Genomic DNA, 21536 nt, shown 5'->3' with positions numbered 1-21536 from the left:
ATTGTTTTCTGCCTGATTGTTTGTCTGGTGCTGATCCCTGCTTATCTGAATCTGTACTTCTAATACTGTACTAATCTGTGCTTCCCTGATTCAGGAAAACTAATTGAACTAGGATGGCTGGGTGGGTAAGTTATATAAATCTTATTCATGTATATCAGGTCATGGTTAGGTATTTCACTTGAGTCAGGATGACATTTTTTGACTTTAGATACCACTGAATTCAGTAAACACCAGAGGAGCCATAATGGGCTGAAATGGATGTCAACAACAACAACAACAACAAAGCTCAGATCTGCAACCTGGTTGTACATTTTGCTGAGTTATACGTATTAAGGGGCCTGGAGACCCTCCATTAACAAAAGGAAGGAGGAAAGTATCAGACCATTTCTGATCAGCATAAGGAGTTCATTCCATGCATTCAAGACAAGTCTAGGTTTCTGTCAGGTTCAGCCCAAAGAACTCCACGAGACAATGCAAATACAGTTCTGTTGCGTTTATTAGCTTCCACCTCAAGACAGAATCTCACCAGACTGAACCCAAGTTCCCAGGCCAGCCAGCCACAACACCGTGAATTCCCTAGGGAGGTGCCAGACTCATCTTCTTGAACTTCCCACGCTCCTGTTGGGGGCTAAGAACACGCTTATCTCCCTGAGCATGGCCTTCATAAGTCCATTCCATCACAGTTTCCACAGAACCAGAATGTGGTTTGGTTAGGTTCCTGCTTAGCACAATATGTGAATTTTGACAATGCTGGGCAATTGGAGAAACGTGGATTAAGCAAACCGTAGCTCAACAAGATGTATGAACAAAGTACAAAGTTGTTGGTCATTTTATTTCTCACTCTGTTGGAAATCCTGTTAAATATGCTTATGCTTCCTTTGAACAAGGTTTAACTGCAACACAATTAGGACAAGCTGTGAAATGTAAGAAGCTTTTCATTTGAATGGACTAGATGAGGTATTGATAGGAAGATGCACTATAGGGCCCAACAACTTAGTTTTGTTATTTCTCATGGCTTTAATCAGTTGCTTCACTTTGTGTCCTTATTCCATTATTACAATGATTTCCTGATTCACATTGTTAGTGTAATTTCCTCATGTATTCACTGTTATTCCATGCGGTTGATTATCCCACCTGGATGTATCTTCCCTTCGTGTTCCTTTTTAGTTATGGGCTTCCAACATTTCTGTATTTACAAAGAAAGTGACCCTGATTTTAAGACAGCACCCACTATTCCACTCATCTGCTCACATTACTATATCCTTCGCAAAACCAAGGCAAAGCTAGATTTTAAAGGTCTACTCTGCAGGCAAATATTGTAATTCTTTCCTAATCCTGTACTCTGTATTTAAAAAAATGTTTAATTCAATCATGATCAGTGATGCCTTTATGGCTTAATTCTATTCTGGCATGTAAATCTGATTCACAGGGTGAACCAGCCCATCATGTCTAAGGTAACACAAGTTAATGAAAGGGCTGTATATCATAATTTGACTCAACCAAATGTGTAAGACACCCCTTACAGAACATCTATTTGTGAACCAATCCAATCTCTCAGGTGATGGGGAAAATACATAAATGTTATTAATGTTTCATTTAAAGATAGGGCTTGATTCTCAAATCATAACAATTCTGTCTCAGTCCAATGTGAGTTCTCCTTGTGAGCTCACGGCTTGTAATGAATGATCTTATTCAATAACATATAGCTATCATTATCGTTCTAACTGGGTTCTTGTTGAAACAGAAAATGTCTAGAGTACCACCACCTTTTAGGCCAGGATAATAAAAAACACTCAATATTCCTGCTCTTTTCTCCCCCCCCCCAACATAAATGGTCATAACAGAAACCAAGCATAACCTAGAGGCTGAGATTCATGTTTGGGGGAATTATATGCAATTCACATAGGCTGATACTAAACCCAGTGTGTTGGAGACCATCAGCCACCTGGAATACAGGCAAGACAAAAGCATAATGGCCAAAATTGGGAAATGTGCCAGAGGAATGTTGGAACAATGCAAAATTTCCCTATTTGGGGGTTACAGAGAGAATTGCTTGGGCAGCTCATGTGGTCTGAATTTAACAGTTGTCACACTCACATGGCCATCTGCCCAGGTGTGGAAATGGACAGCAGACCATCTGCATCATTTCTGAAGATGGGGAGTAAAGGTGTCATCACTTCTTAGTATAATCTCCAATAGCTAAAGTGTGAGCCAGCTCAGACCATCAAATAACCGATTTTATGATCCTTATAATCCCTGACTGCAACAGCTGATGAATTTTGATCAGTGCCTTGCCTAATAATGTGCATAAACAAGAACATGGACTTAACAATTTTCAGGTAAGTCAGAAAAAATATTAAAGAATTTTTTACAATTATTTTCAGCCAATTAAAAATTATAAACTTCAGAACTTTAGCTGTTGGCCTTTCTTATTCGAGAGCCAGTTTGATGTAGTGGTTAATGTACCTGGCTAGAAAGCAGGAGACTATGAGTTCTAGTCCTGCCTTAGGCACAGAGCCAGCTGGGTGACCTTGGGCCAGTCACTCTCTCTCAGCCCTAGGAAACAGGCAATGGCAACCCCCTTCTGAAAAACCTTGTCAAGAAAATTGCAAGGGCTAGTCCAGGCAGTCGCCAGAAGTCAACACTGATGCTGACCTCCCCGCCCCCCCCGGCTTTCTTCTTCATTTTTCATATTATTAGGAAGAAAATGTCAATATTCATTCAAATAAGCTTTTATACAGCATAGGAAACCATAATGTGTTTTGTTTGATTTTAGATTAGCATACTATATTTATGCCTTAGTCCATTGTGTGAACCCAGCCAATTTGGGGCTTATTCAATGAAACATGGTTAGGTAAATCCTGGTTTACCATAAAGTAGGAATCACTACATATGGTTCTATTGGCACTGAATTATTTCAAGGAGGCCCTTTATCCCATTCTGAGCAAAAAAGCTGCAACACCTGCAAGGAAGAAAATGGATCCTGTAACTATTGTTACACATCCTGTCAGTCAAATAACTGGAACTACCTCTACCCTCTGAAGTGCAGCCTGAATAGATTATATAAATTTGCCGAGTAGCCTGCCTCGCACTGAATAGCTTCCTTCGGCCAGCCAAGGAGAACCCCGAGGAACAAGGCCCTGCAATCCTTGGAAGTCCTGCTTGAGAGTTTATTGGCTCTTTTATAGGTTCTAAATTTTGTTTTATCAGGCACATGCCCATCATAATATTCCTTTCTGCTTTCATCATGTCCAAACACCAGTTCATACGAGGCCTTCTGTTCTTCCAACTTCTCACTCTGCCTTTCAGGCTCTTACCACTCCCATCCAAGCATACCTTTCTCAGTCAGCCTCTCTCTCTCGGTCCATTCATTCTTCCTTCATAGGCTTCTTCTGCAATTCTGTCCTCATTCATTCTCCCCATATTGCTTCAAAGTACTCTGATCATGCTGGTCATTCACATTTGTATTCATTCCACATTAATTCAGCACCCTTTCACTTTTATGTTTCTCCTAACATACCCAAGTTAGAAACTGGCAATTGAAGCGGCATAAAAGCATTCATAATAATAATTTCAAAAATCCTTTCACTTCCATATAACAAAGTAGGCCGAAGGATGCTCTTATATACAGCTATTTTTGCTTCCTTCCACAATACCCCTTCCTCACAAGAAAGCACGCACTATTCTCCCTCTTTATACCAGCATTTGCTCATAATATAATTTCTCTTCCCATTTTCCCATCTACCAAGCATCTACCAAGGTATATTCTATTTGGGTGGCACTATATTCTGTTTGCCTTTAGAAAGGATTTTTAAAACTGGCTATTTCAACAGGCATTGGAGCCAGAATGAGTAAAACTTCCATCAGGAAGGGAATATTTATTTATTTAAATTTATATGCTGCCCCACTCCCAATGATTCTGGGTGGTTCACAAATAAAAACATTAAAAACGAGGGGAAAAAAACAGTAATAATGCAGAATAAAAGATGGTAAGGATGACAAAAATATGGTATGAATGTGAGGCAGATTGCATATTGATGATGGTTTGCTTTTTAATTTGGAATTTGGGGGGTGGGGGGTGGCCTTCTGGGCTGTTATAAGATTCCCAGAATCACAATGTTCAAGTTGCAAGGCCATATATATTCTATAACTAAATAAATAAAGATCTACCTTCTCTAATTTTTCAACATTTGTTTACAACTTGCAATGGCTCACTCCATTTTCTCTATAAAACACAACTATCTTGGTCTTAATAGTTACATTAATTTCAGATCCTTACTCTCCATTGCAACATGCAATCTAATTAACATTAACGGCGAACTATTCAGGGTCTCAGCCAACAGCACAGCATCATCTATAAAAAATGGACACACATCTTCACAACCCCAGCTAACATCCCCACAAGCATTCCTTATAAGGGTCATCCATTAATGTATTAAACAAACAAGGAATCATCCCATAATCTGGTCTTACTCCCTGCTCAGTGCCGGACTAAGTATTCAATTTATTCTTGTGCATTCTCTATGATTTATTAGTATTTTATTTATTTATTTATTGCATTTATAGAGCCGCCCATCTCACACAAAGCGCCTCTAAATACGAAATATTTCGTATTTAGTACATTCAGTACTTTATTTGGTATGCGCTTTTATCTACAGACAGTACTTCCATCCTATTCTGTGCTTACCACACTCAGCAACAAACCTTTAACTCGGCACTCACTCAAAACATTTACTAAGTCAAGCATATTCACTTCATCACCAGCATTCCTCTAAATCAAAAAATATACAGTGAACTTTCTAATATCCACACTTTTCTCAGTGACCCCTGAAAAGCAGAAAGTGACACTGCAGTTTCTACATTTTGCTCATTGTCCCCTCTTGTACCCTTTCAATCAGAATTCTGCCACGCACCTTCCCAGGCATGCTTAAACAAGGATACATATTATTAGGCATATAAGGCAGCAATTTTAGAACTGCTCCCCAAACACACATTTTCAAGACCACGCCAATATTAAGGACCAGAAACATACTTTCAATAATATTCTTTTCCCTTTTTATTTTATTTATTTATTTATATTACAAATTTAGACACCGCCCATTTCACTTTTTATTTCATGAATATCGAGATTTTGGAATGTCAAATTCTGTGATTAACACCAAAGTCTATTCATTACCTACAGAACTCAAGCAACCAATCTAAGATGGACAAAGTCAAGCCAGTCAATCAAAATGCTTTATCTCATTATCTGATCAATTATCTGCTCTCTCCCACTCTGTCACTGGACAAACACACTGCACAAAACTACAAAACTAATCCTGGTTTGTTGAACAAGCCAGTACAACCTTATTCACACATAACATTGGCTGAGTTCACACGTCACTATAAGTCAAACCCAAAAATCACACTACAGTTTAGAAAAGCCCACCTTGTCTGCATGTTTCTTCCAACAGTGCAAACTTTTCAGGGAGAAAAGTACTTCTTACTACATGCTTCTTCAGCTTTGATTTCAGATGAGAGTTGTAGGCATGACAATAATATAAATGACCTTCAATTTACAGGGACAAAAAGAACAAGTTTCGATAGAGCTTTTTTTCCCCACTAAACAAAACAAAAAAGAACTCCATTATTTGTACTATTCTTCTGAACCTTGAAATTAAAAAAAAAAAAATCCTTTACTAATTTAGTCCTTTCCCATTTGATGAACATCTTTCTTTTCCCTCTTGCATCTCTAATGGAGCTTAAAATTAATATGACTTTTGCATTCAAGGCGTAGACGGTACACTGACGCCCTTGTGATGAGAGATTCTACAAATGGACCAAAAAAAGTTAATCATTTTGTATCTACATTGCGCTTTCCAAATGAAAAGGAACCAGGGGGTTCTATTCTTATCAATCATTCATATGGCACTCCTAATGTGCAAAAAGCTTTTTTTCCATATTGATTTCTTTCATCCTCATTTTTTAAAAAACAGGAAGAGAGGCTAGGATAATGGCTTGTACAGAAGCAACCAGCTGACGCCATGGGTTGAGAGGGGAATTTGTTTCATCTTCCGCTTGTTTTTAGCCACATGCTTTTATCACAAATACACTGCACTAGTTCGGCTACACAGTTTTGCTGGCTCATTGCCTCATTTGTTAGCTACAGAGGTTAGACAAATCTGCTAGGGTAGGTTATATTTCACCAATACAATTTTCTGGTCTTAATTCTTCCGGGAAGCCAGTCAGTAAATAGTTCCCATTTACAGCAAAGGAATCTCTATCTCCACCACCCAACCAAACTGACTGCAGTTTTCCTGGTCAGAACTCACTGTGCAAGGCACCTCCACCAACAGCTGCCTTTGCATTCCACATTGAAGTCACAGTTGCTGGATTGCTTTTGGAAAGCAAGTGTTAACATTCAGAATATATGCAAATCAGGCAACTAATCCAGTGTCAGTTCAGTGTGGGAGAGAAAATCTTTAAAAAATACAAGCGCAGTAAATATGGAGCAGCATAGTGGAAATTTCTGAAAATAACCTGATGTCTTCCTCTAATCCAATGAGGCATCTCTTTTTCTTTCCTTCATCGCCCCCCCCCGCCCCAGTCTTTATCTTTTCCAATGGGAAATGCAAAGGAGTTGACTGCCGTTACCGGGTGCTGGCAAGAAAATCTTCCTTGCATGCGTACAGAGGCATTGTGTTTAACTTTTCATTTTTGCATTTGAGGTTTAAGATCTGGCACTTAAGAGTTATAAGGTTGACTCAGTTTTTCCCCTGCTCATTTGTGCTCCATTTGTATTTCAAGTCAACTCACCAGAATCCAACTGGGCTAATCCAGGGTCAAAGTCATGAGGTGTCAAAGCAAGATGGCAACATGACCTCTAGCATTTCCACAGTTCATAACAGGGGCAGATAATTGGGTTGTGCTCTGGGCAAAATCAAGAGAGGCCAGCAGAGCAGTCTAGCAGGCAATTGGCAGGGAAGAAGGATTGGACTTGGTTCCCTTAGCCCAGTGCTCTCTGCTTTGACAAACAATGATTCTTGGAGTTTTAAAGGAGAAAAGAGTGGCCCTACCTGACTCGGTTGCCAAGGCCTGCAGCCAGGACTTCCAGCATACAGAAGATTAAAATAATATGCCATCAAATAACCCTTGGCAGATTATTTTCATCGTCTGAACTATTAGTACTACTCTCTATTAGGAAAAGTAGATTTCGTATTCTACATATTTAGGCTTCTCATTTGGCATTTACTTTACCTTCAGTCCCTGGTTAGAATGAGGAATTTCAGAATTTCGTTCTCATGTCTAAAAGTCCGTATCTGAGTCTGGAGAAGAAAATCTTTTGAGAAGTTGAAGAAATTTGATGAAATGGGTTTTACTGACATGACCTTTGGAATAATGAACATCCTGTTGCTGTGACTCACTGGGCAGCGGGTTGCTTTTTTAAAAAAAAAATTAAATTAGTTTCTTTTCATCTTAAAATGAAGTTGATACAACAGAAACATTTGTTTCATGTATATTGGACACCTCAGGGAATGTTTAATAAAAGTTAATTGTCCTCCACTGGAGATGGACTGAAACTTTAAAACAAATAATTTTGTCTCATCCTACTACTGTCACTAGTGTTTGGACTATCCTCAAGATAGTTAATATAAATTCGGACCGATTGTTGCAGGCATTGGGTGAGGCAAACAGAATGCATTATAATACATTATGCAAAGATCCCAGATGTAGCCTGTCCAAGATGGGTTTTTTCTCACCCCCCTCCCCATCAACAAGAATAAGACACATCAGAATTTGACTGGGAAGAGGTGTTTTGGAATATGTAAGAGCAACACAGCTGCTTGAATGAGACGCAGACAGGTGCTGTGTTAACACACCCATGCTTTCTGAAGCACCTCTTCCCAATCACATCTGAAACACAACACAGCCAAGCAGTGCAAGTCAAACCATTTTGTCACCTGTCATTACTCAGATTCTTTAGTAATAAAAATATAGTAATAATTAATTAAGTAGCTAGCATTTGGTTGCTCTTGCAGGACACTAAACTATTAGCTGTCTCATGATAAGGCCATCCCCATTTTATTTAGTCTTCTGCTCCCACTGGGACTGACCAGATGCCTAAGGGAAAGATGACAAGGCCCCCTTTCCACTTATGTTCCCCACAAACTAGTACCGAGAGACATACAGTCTCGGATACAAGAAGAACATCAATTATGACAAGTGGCCATTGACAGCTTCATCCTCCATGAATTTACCTAATTCCTTTTAAATATGTCTTTCCCATCACCTCCTGCTTGATCCATTTTCATTGGAGATGTCGGTGATTACATTTTAAATCCTTCTTCATGCAAAGCAGATGCTTTATCACTAATCTATTACCTTCTCCAGAGCTCATTCCTGCAGAAGTTCATTTTGCTTGCCCCCATAATTGATACACATTTGCCTAACGTGTACAAAGGTAAAATTTTAGGCTAATGCATGACACTGACTAGGGAGAAATGCATGTCTCCCAAACCAAAGACCATGAATGGGATTACGAACAGGGCACCGCTGTTCTTCATTCAAGGAACGCCATGTATGGTCAAGGACAGTTATCTAAATAAATAGCTTGGGAATAAGTATGAGTGAAATGAAGAATTATTCTGTATTTCCTGGAGTTAATGAAAGTAGTTCAGGATGTATAGTGGATCAGAATTTTAAAAATCTTACTTTTAAGGGAGCTTGCACTCTTTAGAGCCAGGAAAGTTATTATGTTCTTAAAGGTCATTGCCTAACATGTCCTATTTTAACTTTTCTGCAAATAATAAAGTTACCTGATCTAAAAAAAGTTATTGTTTTAAGTTTCCCGGTGTTAGTTTGTTGAAGCAGTCGTGAAGAGGGAAGAGAGTCTCTCTGTCAAATGAAAAAAAAAATCAAGCATACAAGGGCTAAATTTGAAAGCCTCAAATTAAAGAAGCCAGTAGCCTCCGGAGTATTATTTTGTTCTCATTCTACTCAAGGTTGCCTTCAGCTGTTTTCTCCAACCGTAGCACCTGTCAATCTCTACCTACTAGCAATCCCTCTCAATTAAATGGAAGAACTATGTTAATGAGTGTGCAGCATTCAGCATTTCAAGGGCACCAATGTGGCAGATTTGAGGCGAAAAAGATGATTGCTTTGTTTTCAAAGGAAACTGTAATGCCACAGATTTCTGTGACCTGAAGAACATAGGCTCTCATGGCATGAGTCACATCCTAGTATATTCGGTCTATATATGACATCTTTTTACATTGTTCTATATTAGGATTAGTACAGGTGGTCCTCGCTTAACGACCATTTCTTTAACAACGATTTGAAATTACAACAGGATGGGGAAAAGTGGTTTACAACCTGTACTCACACTTACAACTGTTGCAAACTGTCACACCCTCCCCCACAGTCATGTGATTGCAATTTGAGACCTTTTTTATGATGGACGTTAAGCAAATCACCATGGTCATTAAGTGAATCACATGTTCAATTCCAGCAAAAAAGTCCATTGGGGAAGCTGGATTCACTTAACAACCATGTGATTTGCTTAACAACTGTGCTGATTTGCTTAATGACCATCGTAAAAATGGTCATAAAATTAGGTCTGGTCATGTGGTGACTCACTTCACAACCACTCCACTTAATGACCAATTTTCCTGTCCCCACTGCAGTCGTTAAGCAAGGACTACCTGTATTTTCAAGCACTTATTAGCAATGGCAAAAAAAAAAAAAAAAAAAAGCATTCACTCCTCTCAAAAATAATCTCCCCAAGTTTTTCAGTCCTATGTCATACACAACTCTATCTTTCACATATGTATCATAAAGAAAGTAATTTTCAGAAGGTTGAGCTGCTAGATCCTTTGAAGTACTAGGTTAAAAGTTGGTATTACACTAGCCTAAGACCCTGCTAAAAATGGCTGTCCTATATTATACTTTACCACCATAAAAGGTAGCATTACATGGGAAACAAACTCTTGGGGTGAGGGCTGTCTGCCAAAAAGCTTACCATAAGTTACTGTTGACTCTTGACTGGTAATGCTGGTTTGACTGGTAATGAGAACAAAACTGGGTTTTTCAGTTCAGATCCTGTAATAAGGAAAGCACAGCACCACCCTCTGGTTTTGCATATTAGTTTTTGGTCACAGAAGGGCCCAAGAAAGTGATGTACTGGGCTTCAGGAGCAACTACATCAGGACTCTGGACAATTCTAGCTAACCATGATATGCAAATCCTCAAGACCAATATATATCTTCTAGCCTGACTTCTGGCAGATTGCCTGTTCCCTCTTACCAACCCTATCTCCATCATCTTTGCACTGGTTTATTGGGCAATTAACTTCTTACATTGTCTTGTTAAAATACCCAGGGGTTACCATCAACGTTGATGGTACCCTCCATGCTAATTCTCTGCACCCACTGTTATTGTTTAACTGGTTTTGAATTTTAGCTCCCTTGTTGCTTTTCAGTAAGCTACATTGTCCCTATTCACTATACAGGTTTTCACAGAGATTTTGGTTCTTAGTGGGATTTCCCCAAACACTCAGGGAAGAATGAGGGGGAAAGAAAAGAATGAAGGAATACATTTTCCTATTTTTTGAAAGGTAAAAATCATAATATCTACCAGTATTGGTGTGTCAGACATTTTGATTTTTTTCCACACATTAAACACTGCATATCATTGAACAGACAGCAGATTCTCATTACTCTTGAAGCTAAAAACAAACAAGCAAATTGGATAAGGAATATTTTACTTATGATTAAACCTAGGTTTGCCATCAATTGTATATTCCAGCATCCATGGCTCCATCACAAGCACACCTGTTTTGTAGGAATATTAGTAATATCCACACTGCATACTTAAAGCATCTTAAGTATGCAACAGAATAATGATGCAAGGAGGCCTTGCAATACTTCAACAAGAACCAGCATATTTCACACAATACTCAGTTAAACTTTAGCTCCATTCAACTTCTCTGCCCAGAAGACTGCCTGAAATGGCAACAAATGATGCAACCTGATAGGTAAAAAAATTCAGAGAAACACTTTAATTGCATCAAAACAGCTTGCAAATTCATTAAGCATATTCTCCTGGACATGCATATCCATGCTACTACATCTTTAACTGGAGGTTGTTAAAGTTACTGTTCTTTTCAATCAAATATTTAGTTTTGCCATAATTATGTTCTCAACAAATTGCTAAATTAAAACTAAATTAGTAACACACCTAAAATGTCAAAAAAGTCTAATATCTTCTACACAGATTTATCTGGGAGGGTGCCACAAATACAGAGTTATAACCAATTAGTATTTCTTCAATGTTGGGAAGTTAAGAGAGTAAGTAGATCAAAATAAATAAGCAAAAATAGAAATGCCATAAGAAAATCAAGGAAGAGATGATAATAGAGTTTATCATCTAGTTGAGAAAAAGAGGTTCTTCTCAAAGGCTTAATGACTGCCTACTAGAGCAAGATTGGGGTCCCAGAAACAGTGGACAGCAGAATCATTGGACAGACCATGGCTCGTGCATGAGGTTCAATCAAGTGTAAAAGGCAAATTCCAGTTCTAAAGAAAGAATCTGGTATCAGTCTAAGGTCAACGACCAGGATATCACCAACAAAGAGTCACTCAAAAACACTCAATTCAGTCTCCTTAACACTGGTAAGGTAGTCCTCAGTTTAAGAATGAGTTCCATTCCCAAGGTCTGTTCTTAAGTCAAAAATGTACAATAATGTATAAGTAGTATTGTGAAATGAACTTGAACCATTGTGTAATGAACTCAAATCATTGTGTATTTAACTTAAATTTTGCTACAATAGACTCCGTTCTTAACTATGGGTCGTCTATAAACCAGACGTTCTTAACCTGGGGACTACTTGTAGTTTGGAACTGTGGGTTTTTAATGCTACCATTGCTGAAACTCCAGTCTCTCTGTAGTTGTCAATCATTAAACCTTTGAAAAGAACCTTTTTCACAATTAGACCTCTATTCTGAAGTCATCTCTTAATCCCCAAAATACCTGCCATTGGCTGAAATTCATAAATGCACCCCAGGGTATGGTGGAACTTTAATTTTGATGCACTCTGCTTCACAGTGGATCTGGTTTGACCCTGATATTTGTGAGATGGGGGGGAGGGCTCAGAGAGCAGCTGAACTCAGCTGTAATAATCATAAATGTCCCATCAATTTTCTGTTCAAAATAATTTCATGGGAAGGGGAAAATAAAATATACATATAAAAAGCAAGATTTTTTAAAAAGTTTTTAAAATTAAAAAAAAAATTAAGTTTTTTAAAAACAGAGACCCAAAGAAGATTATGAAATCTGACCATCCATACTTTGGTTTTCCCCTCTCTAGTGTTTTCTCCCACCTGTTTGTTTCTTAATTAGTTAGTCATCATTTGTATTATTTAAATATATTGTAAAATATCATCTAATGCCAAAAAACTCCTTAAAAAATCAAATAAATGGATACAAAAATAAGAAGGGTTAACAGGATATGAGATTTCTTTTGCAACATACGAACCTCAAGCTGAAGAACGCATCTGTGAGGTAAAGCACATACCATGTAGGCGTGATTACACTAATCTTGACAGTTGCTTCTTCACCCATTTTCTGCCCACTACTCCCATCTGCTCATAACTGAATCAACACATCAATGTTTGGAAAAGATTCAGACTCCCGCAAAGTCAACCCCACCTGTCAGAACTATGTTTTCTGGTACACTCTTTCAAAAGTCTTAAGGTTATTAGTTCAGTATTAGAATAATATCAAAAGTAGTCAACTATTATTGTAACAGTTATTGTAAGTTATTGTAACCATTATTGAATCTCTCTAGTCTTGATACAGTTATTAGAACTGGGGAGGTTCAAGGTAGAATTCAGTGGGCTAAACAATACCTTTATGACATCCCTCCCAATTAAGATGTTACAGATCTTCTATAAGGGCTATTTTCTCAACAGATAGCAAAGAATAACAAAAAGTTCAAACATTCTTTTCACCATGAATTCTAACTTTGAGCAAGCAAGAAATTAGTGTCAAGTCTCCTTCCAAACAGGAAGTAAATCTGCTGATGTTACTCACCTACACACACTTTCACAAACCAAGTCATCTTCTACATGGCTCTACAGTTCAAATCAGCTTTCCCCATTTTGATATTTTCCAGATGTAATAGGATTATAACACTTCCTACAAATTACTAAAATTTCCTACAAATTCTAGGAAATACAGCTCCAACATATACAGAGGGTACTAAATTGGAAAAAACTTATCAGGACCCGCCCATATTTGTTAAAAGCAGGGTGTATAATCCATGAAAGTCTATACCTCCTGAAAAATCAAATGGCCTTTCTCAAACTTCTGTCACTTGTGTCAATCATTCATCATCATCATCTCTTTTCTGCATATCACTCCACATGCCAGGGAAGGACAGTGTTTATATAAAAGAGAGCTATTTTATTTTCCTAGTGTAGAATGTTTTTTTGCTTCCCTATATTTTTGCAATCTTAGTTTTAATAGCCTATAACACAGAATCATACAACTGGGAGAGGCTATTATGCACCTCAAGTCCTACTCCTTTCCTGTAATGGGCATCCATTATTGCATGTCCTGTTCTCTGGAACAACAGAGAACAGGCTCAGTATCACACCCTTCAGGTAGTTATAGGGTGCTCCCATATCCTCTCTCAAGTGTCTTTTCTTAAGGCTAAACCCACCCAGTTCTTTCAATGTCTCCTCATACAACTTAGCTCCCAGACCCCCAATCATCCTTACTGACCTTCTGTGCATGTGTTTCAGTTGGTACTACTCAAAAAGCATTTTTACTTAGCATATACAGGGAGGGAGGGAGGGAGGGAGGGTGGGTGGAAGGAGGGACAGACTTAAGCGATTGCTCCCTGAATTTCTTACAGGCAGTTCAAGCATAGAAATGCAACTACAACTGGCAGGCATTCAAGGAAACTGGTTGAATCAGAAGATACAAACTAACTCACAGTGGCTTAAAAGTGAATGGTGGGGGGCTGGGGCGGGGGAGAAACAGGACATTTTTCATATCCAAAATTCCAAGCTTCTTTTCTCAAGCCCAGTATATATTTTGACAGGTATTAAGGAATTGTTCAAGTAAAAAATCTGAACAATTATGCTAAGATAGAATACTACCACTAGGATATTTCACTGTATGTCTCCTTATTCTCCTGGTTCAACTCCACAGTGAGACTGACCAGAAGCAGAAGGTTACTCTCTAACAAACCAGAATGAAGATGTGCCCAAATCATCTTTTTCTGGAATCTCCAACATGAATCTGAGTGCCAGTGCAACTGAAGTATGATGATAGGCAGAGAGATGTTAAAACTGTACCATTTTTATGAGATATGGATAGTCCTTCTTCAAGTTTCCAAAAGGACATTGTACAGAAGAAGATCAAGACCTGTTCTCTTATCATCCCAGAGGCAGGATGCAGAAAAATTGTCTTGAATTATAAAAAGAACATTTGACAGTAGAATCAACTGTCAAGGGAGGTGGTAAGCTGCTCTTTGATGTTCAAGCAGAAGCTGGACAGCCATTGTTGTGGAGGTTTGAATTTGGATTCTGCACGGAGAGTATTTGGATTCAATGACTTTAGCTGCCCTTTCCAAATCTAGTACTCTATGATAACTCAGTACTTAAATTTTACCTTTTCAGATCTTTCATCCATTTAAATATCTGGAACAAGTAATTATAAGTATGACAGAACCCTTCATATTCTAAGCAGTGTTTCAGAAACATGTGCAAAAGCCTTCACATTCAGAGCACAAACTCAGAAAGTGCCATCAAGGACTACTCTGTACGCTTAGACAGCAGCTGCATCTTAGACATTTAAATCATGGATTTTAGGTGAAGATAGAGTGTTCTTATTTCTCAACATTCCCATATGAATTGGGTTATCTAATTAAGCAATTATCTATCTACTATCTTATTAGGAATTGATTTTCTGCAAGCCTCAAGCCTCATTCTTGACTGAAACCAAAGCTTCAGTATCTAATATTTGTTCATTTTCATCATTGGCTCATTAGCATTTGCACTTTTACCCTCCTATCTCTTGTTCTACCCTCCGGAACTGAAATTTAAATTGCAACATCCTTAGGACAAAGCCCTATCGGGATTGTTTATTTTGTTGCTTCTGATTTGAAGTCCATCTGTATCAACAACATTGAGAAGCAAATAAATATTTACTGATTTGCACAGAATGCTTCTTGCTTTCTCGCCATTGTGCTATACACAAAATTGCCCTTCCAAGTTTTAAATCTTGTTCGGTCTTTTATTCTGCATCATCTTTTTATCTGAAATACCTACATCCTTTGCTTAATCAAAATGTTCAGGACACAGCTAACAACAACTCCCATAAAGAAAATGTGACAGACTAAAAACATAAACAACGCCAACACTAAAAACTGAGAAATCAGTATCCATTTCAGCCCCCTCCATAAAATATAGCAGGAATATAAGGATGAAGTGGTATGTTGAAGTAAGACAATCCTGTTTTGCTTTGCCAGCTACTGTCCTTTTGAAAACTATCTGAACAGCTGGCCCGTTTCATACTAGAGCAGCAGGTCTTTCTACATTTCACCTTCCTGCAGCATCTCAACTGTAATGCACACAAAACACATCTTACTTGCACCTGCATTTTAAGCCCTGTTCTCCTCACCCAGATGCCGCCAATGCTGTAAAACCAGAAACATTCACAACCTAACTGCAGCATGTCACAGCATGCAGGGAGATGGGAAATCACCCTGGGAAATCTATTTCTTGTAGCACCTCCCTGGCATGCAGGTCAACCGCTTAATCTTCAAAAACGTAACAAAATCCTGTTGCTCTAACTTATGCATTTCCTAACAACTTCCAAACAGAGAGAGCTCAGATTTCCAAGACCTGTGCTTGAAAAAGCTAGCACTCTAATGAGGTGTACATAACTGCTAGAGTTTCTTACCTGCAAGACATCTTGAATCTTCACCCACACATCTGCCATATCATACAACTTAATATCACTATCATACTGGCTGGAAGGAGATGACACAGTCTGCTGGAGATGTCCCAGGACAATGGCATGAGCTGCAGCCACAGCGTTGAATTTGTCAAAGAGAAGTTCCAGAAGTTCCAGAAGCAACCTAGAAATAATTTTGAAATGGGGGAAACTTTTGATTACTTAATTCTGTAGCTTTTTCAGATCTATCTATCCCATCCATCCCTTTCTGATCCCAAAGGAGTCTGGACAGCATACTACATCAAACAAACAAACAAGCATAGTAATAAATAACTAAATCCAAATCAATATCAAAAATAAAAAGTAACCATAAAAGCAAAGATAAAACCCAAGATAGGGACTCACAGTCAATCATCTGGGACTGAAAACATGCTGGAATAAAACAACTTTAACTCATTTAAAGAACTGCAGCAAAGTGGGGACTGCCCTTAATTCTAAAGGGAGAGAGGGGGATAAATTACTAGGGTCCTTCACACAATCCCAGTTCCAAGCAAGAATTGGTGGAAGTTATGGATAACAAGGGATGACCAGATTCAGAAAGGAAAACAAAACTAGACAAGAGACACAGAGGGGCACAACTCCTTTGGGTTTTCTATGTAATCATTACTTGACTGAATGCATTCCGTAGCCAAGAAACCCTTAGTAGGTGCAGAGAACCATACAACATGCATGCTGTGAACAGCGGAGAAGGAAAAATACTCTCTTGTAGTATTGTCTGAAGATCACGTCTACCAAACACAAAAGTTGCCATTCCAAGTGTATCTATGTCAAACATAACATAATACATGTAAAGCTCCAGAAGTTTATTTGCCCCTCTACTGATTCATCTACTGCTGGGTGTTTCTGAAGCTTGCTAATAGGGCAGAGTTGGAAGAAATCCAGAAGGAATGGCCCAGTTTCCAAAGAAAAACAATGTTTAAGGACTGCCCCCTCTCTCCTAGGATTCTGGAAAGTTTTGAAAACCTGGCTTTGGTCCCAGGCCAGGGGATGATGTTTTATTATTTGTCCAGGGCCCCTGTTTTGTTTTGTTTGATTTGTTGTTTATAAGATTATTTTAATCTGGGCTGTCTGTCTGATTTGATGTTTTTATCTGCTTTTATGTTTTTTTCAACCCTGACTGCTCATTGGAAGGATTGATAATGAAGCTCAAGCTCAGATACTTTGATCACCTAATCCGAAGAGAGGACTCTTTGGAAAAGACCCTGATGCTGGGAAAGGTTGAAGGCAAAAGGAGAAGGGGACGGCAGAGGATGAGATGGTTAGATAGCATCACCGAAGCAATGAGCATGAAACTGAGCCAACTCAGGGAGGCAGTGAAGGACAGGAAGGCCTGGGGCAATGTGGTTCATGGGGTCACAAAGAGTCGGACACGACTTAACGACTGAACAACAATAACGTTTTTTTCTAGTTTTGTATGCCACTCAGAGTCCATTGGAGTTGGGTAACTAATAAATTTGAATAAATAAGTAAAAATAAATAAATAGAATAAGAATTTTAACATCAAACTTTTTCTTCATTTTATTTTCCTTTGTGTCCCACAGAGGAATATAAAGCTGGAAATGCTGGAGAAGAATTTAAAAACTGCAATATTGATTGTCCTATCAGTTCTAACTCGCTCTCTTTGTTACTCCTTGAGCATAATAGATATTATGCATATTTTGGGATATAATATTGTTCTCTTGGGTATAGTTAGGAAATATTAAAGTATAGGCGTATTAATTTTATTCAATCATTACAGATTGAATACCCAGTATTAGAGATGCTGCACGCAATTTGATGCAGCAAACTGGTTTAAGTTCCCAATATAGAAAGACTGGAAAAATGCTTTGAGAAAACATATTATATGATCTCTTAGGTTTGGCCAGTGAGGAAACTGGAGCTGGAAAAAGAGTTGAGAATAAAAACTATTTTAAATCAGGAGTTTCATTTCATACTGCCAACAGTATTCAGGAATGGAGTCTCTAGATTAAATATTCTAGTTTATATTGAATAGCATGACCACACTTGGGGTAAAACTGGAATTTGGTTACACTTATAGGATCCTGGCCAAAATGTGCCCAAACCAAACAGTTTTGTCCTCATTCTTAGCAGGGAATGCTGCCAGTGGCACAGATTCAAGTCAGTCTATAGCTTCTGTGTAAGTGTTATGAGAAAGCCTCAATTAATAAAAGCCACGATGCTAACAACCATGGTGATGCATTTTCAGTATATTACCTAGAGTCTTTTGGGATTGAGGCGATCAACAAATCTTAGAGATAAATGAATAATCTAGAAGATTGCAACTTCAAATGTCAAAGAGAATATATAGTAAAGAATTTGAATTATTAAATGAAATGAAGGAAAGCTCGAGAGGTATAGTGAATGTTGTTGCTTAAGCCAGATTTAGCCTGTATCTGTTTTTCTTGTATCTCCTTAGGGAGGAGGGAGGAGATCTTTTGGCTGTGACTAGATATACCACAGGTTGGATGAAAGCTTCACACAACAGTTTACTATGTTTCACACTTTCCACAATACAAGGCCTTTGCCCTGGCTGGACAGGATTAACTTCACCCTCCCTGTTCTAAAAGCTGGACAACCATGTAACCAGGTCTTTCGTCTTCAGCTCACTCAGCCCTTTCCCTCTCTTTAAATTCTTTGTTGTCTTGCCTCCTCCAGAGTTCTTGCTGATAGGCTGCCTCTTCCAAGTGTAGAGGGTGCTTTCAATCACAGTCCTCTTTCCCTAACACTCCTGCCTTTAATTTTTTATTATTATTATTCTTACTCCTTTTCTGCTCTTGGAATAACATCTGTTTGATGGATTGATTGATTATATGCCATAAGATCAGTCTCAACTCAACTCTTAGCAACCATGTAGACAGACTTTCTCCAGGAGGATCTGACCCCAACCTGGTCTTTTAGACCTTCCAACAGTGCACCATCACCGCTGTAATTGAGTCCATCCACCTCAATTATCCCAACAGGAATAGCATGATGGCTATATATCTCTATGAAGACATAAAACAAGATCCTGCAACAAAAGTCACAAGCATGAGATGGGCAGCTATATAAATTTAATAAATAAATAAACAAGCTTCTGTTTCTCAGTAAGTGTCAGGCCTAGCCCAAGGTACTCCAAGAGACAATGCAAATTCAGTTCAGCTATGTTTATTAGCTACAACCTCTAGCAAGAATCTTCCCAGACTGAAACCCCATCTCCCAAGTCAGCCAGCCACAACAGTGTCAGTTCCTCAGGGAGGTGCCAGTCTCATCCTCTTGTAGCTCCCACGCTCCTCCGGCAAGCTAAGAAAATGTTTATCTCCCTGAGCCTGGCCTTCGTAATTCCATTCCATCACAGTAAGTAACATCTCCCTCAGAGACTAATTTTTGTCAACTGTATGGCTGATTGTTTGCTCCTTTAACTCTTTCCTTTGAAATAAAAAGTAGAGTAGCATTATTATTATTAGCATTATTAAATTTGTATGCTGCCCAACTCCCAACAACTCTAGGCAGTTAATAATATGTATTCGGTGTGCTACAGACTGCAACATCCTGCATTTGGGGAGCAATAAATCTAAGTGTTAAAAACAACCAGTAAATTAATTAATGTTGTATGTATCAGTATTTATCACCACAACAAAGTACAGTATCAGTGAACAAAAAGTTAGACCTATAAATTCTACATTATGCCAAACATGTAATAAATTATATACCTTTGAAAACCTTACTAACTCAAGCTCTTTTTTCGACACAGCTTCTGAAAACTCTATTCATTTGTTTTTATCTATATAGATATTAGAGAACCAAAGGGCTATGTAGCTGGAATAAGATTCAGTACTCTTCCACCCATATATTTGTTTCCAACATCCATTATGTTTTCCATACAGAATGTTATAGTATACATAATATAACAATACTGTAGATTATTATGTATTGTTACAATTACAATGTCTTTCAGGATGTAAAGAGCAACTAAAACATCATCTTCAAATCTTCCTTTCTGAAGCATTTTACTCATTATTCTAAATAAATAAAATGGACATTCAACCCCCCAGAGGTTTATAGAGATACAGATTTCCTTTTATCGTGTATGTTTTAAATATAAGGTTAGGATACTGTATTATTAGATATACTTATTTCTGAGCCTTATTTTTAAAAACATTGCACATAGATTGATACGATCAAAACCATAATTCAGTATTCTCCAATTAACACAGAATGTTCTAATTCCTTCCAAATGTCCTGAAAAGTCTTCAGAAATACCTCCCCCCCATTCATAAAAATCTTCCAATTTTTTCAGGCCTTTAAATCTCTGTTCTTGTTGCTCTGTTCTGCCTGAAGAAGTTTAACTAAGAGAAGTTAATAAAACATAATAAAGTACAGATTTTAGTAAGATATATGCTCTGAAGGCTGTAAGAGTCAGTATGTCAGAGCACACAGTGCTCTTGTATGACCTTAGCATTACTTGGGAAAGGGGCCTGCAGATATATGTACTGTACCAATTATCATACTTTTATTACAATGCATCAGATACTTACTACTATATCCTTATCAAAACGTCTCCCTCAATTACTTCTCCCCATGCCTTTTTAAAACCCAATTATTGTAATTAACGTACCATAGCAAAACCCATAAATATTTTGTGGACTGGCAGTAACTTGTCACTGGAAATTACTCAGAGAAGAGAACAATTTGAAAATCTCTTGCTGTTTACTCGTTTGAAGGATAATGCAAGTTACAGAAAGAGATCCAGTATCCACTGAATGCTGAACCAAAACATACCTTCTGAATTAACCTGCCTGAAACAATGCTGGGCCAGATAGACTAAGATAGATGGCAGCTTCTTAGATTCCTACTATTCTGGTCAACTATCTAAGAAGGAAAGTATGGGAATAAAGATGAATTTCATCCTGGAGAAATCAATTTAAACTATAAACAAATCAAAGTATTGATGCCAAGGGTTTCACAGATAACATGGTCCCTTATTTTTACTGACTGTATTAATAAATGAGTCAACTGGGGGCACTCTGGGCCATATTTCCAGAAACTTTCTCTAGATGGTATTTGAATTTAATCAACAAATGACCTTGTACAATCATTTCAAAATGAAGAGCTTATGAAAATTGTCATGTTATTTATTTATTATATCAATTTACATAGCTGCCCATCTCACAACTGCAATTCTGGCCAGTGAACAGAGGGATAAAAACCAAACAAAAACAATTAACAATAACATAATGGTGCTCACGGACAATCCCAACTCAACCAGAAGAAAACACAGTATCACATTGATGGGCTCAGCCACTCCATGCCCAAGGAAGCATCCAGATCTTCAAGGACTTGCAAAATGCTAGCAGGTTTGGGGCCATGTGAATCTCAGGGGGTGGTGCTCCAGAGGGCAGGTGCTACGACACAGAAGGAAGGCTTCCTGGGTTCCACCTGATGGCACTGTTTAACAAATGGGACCCAAAGGATGCTCACCCTGTCGGATCTAATGGAACAGGCAGAAACAACTGGAGAAAGGTGGTCCCACAAATAATCTTATCCCGTTTGTTGCT

The 21536-nt window shown here is 38.2% G+C and overlaps 1 protein-coding gene across 1 annotated transcript in view; it reads right to left on the bottom strand.

The window, feature by feature from the left end:
• Window positions 1–21536, bottom strand: part of EXOC4 (exocyst complex component 4) — a 390468-nt gene that overhangs the window by 307233 nt on the left and 61699 nt on the right. Inside the window, exon 7 of the mRNA XM_088141428.1 lies at window positions 15949–16126. Coding sequence (XP_087997554.1) covers window positions 15949–16126 — 178 coding nt within the window. The remainder of the gene's footprint in view (window positions 1–15948; window positions 16127–21536) is intronic.

The sequence above is a fragment of the Python bivittatus genome, unplaced genomic scaffold (genome assembly GCF_059951505.1).
Source record: "Python bivittatus isolate LINGU-HERP-01145 unplaced genomic scaffold, Pbiv_v1 ctg000330_np1212, whole genome shotgun sequence".
Taxonomy (NCBI): Eukaryota; Metazoa; Chordata; class Lepidosauria; order Squamata; family Pythonidae; genus Python; species Python bivittatus.
The sequence above is the reverse complement of the archived record's forward strand: the minus strand, read 5'-3'. Positions and strand labels throughout refer to the sequence as shown.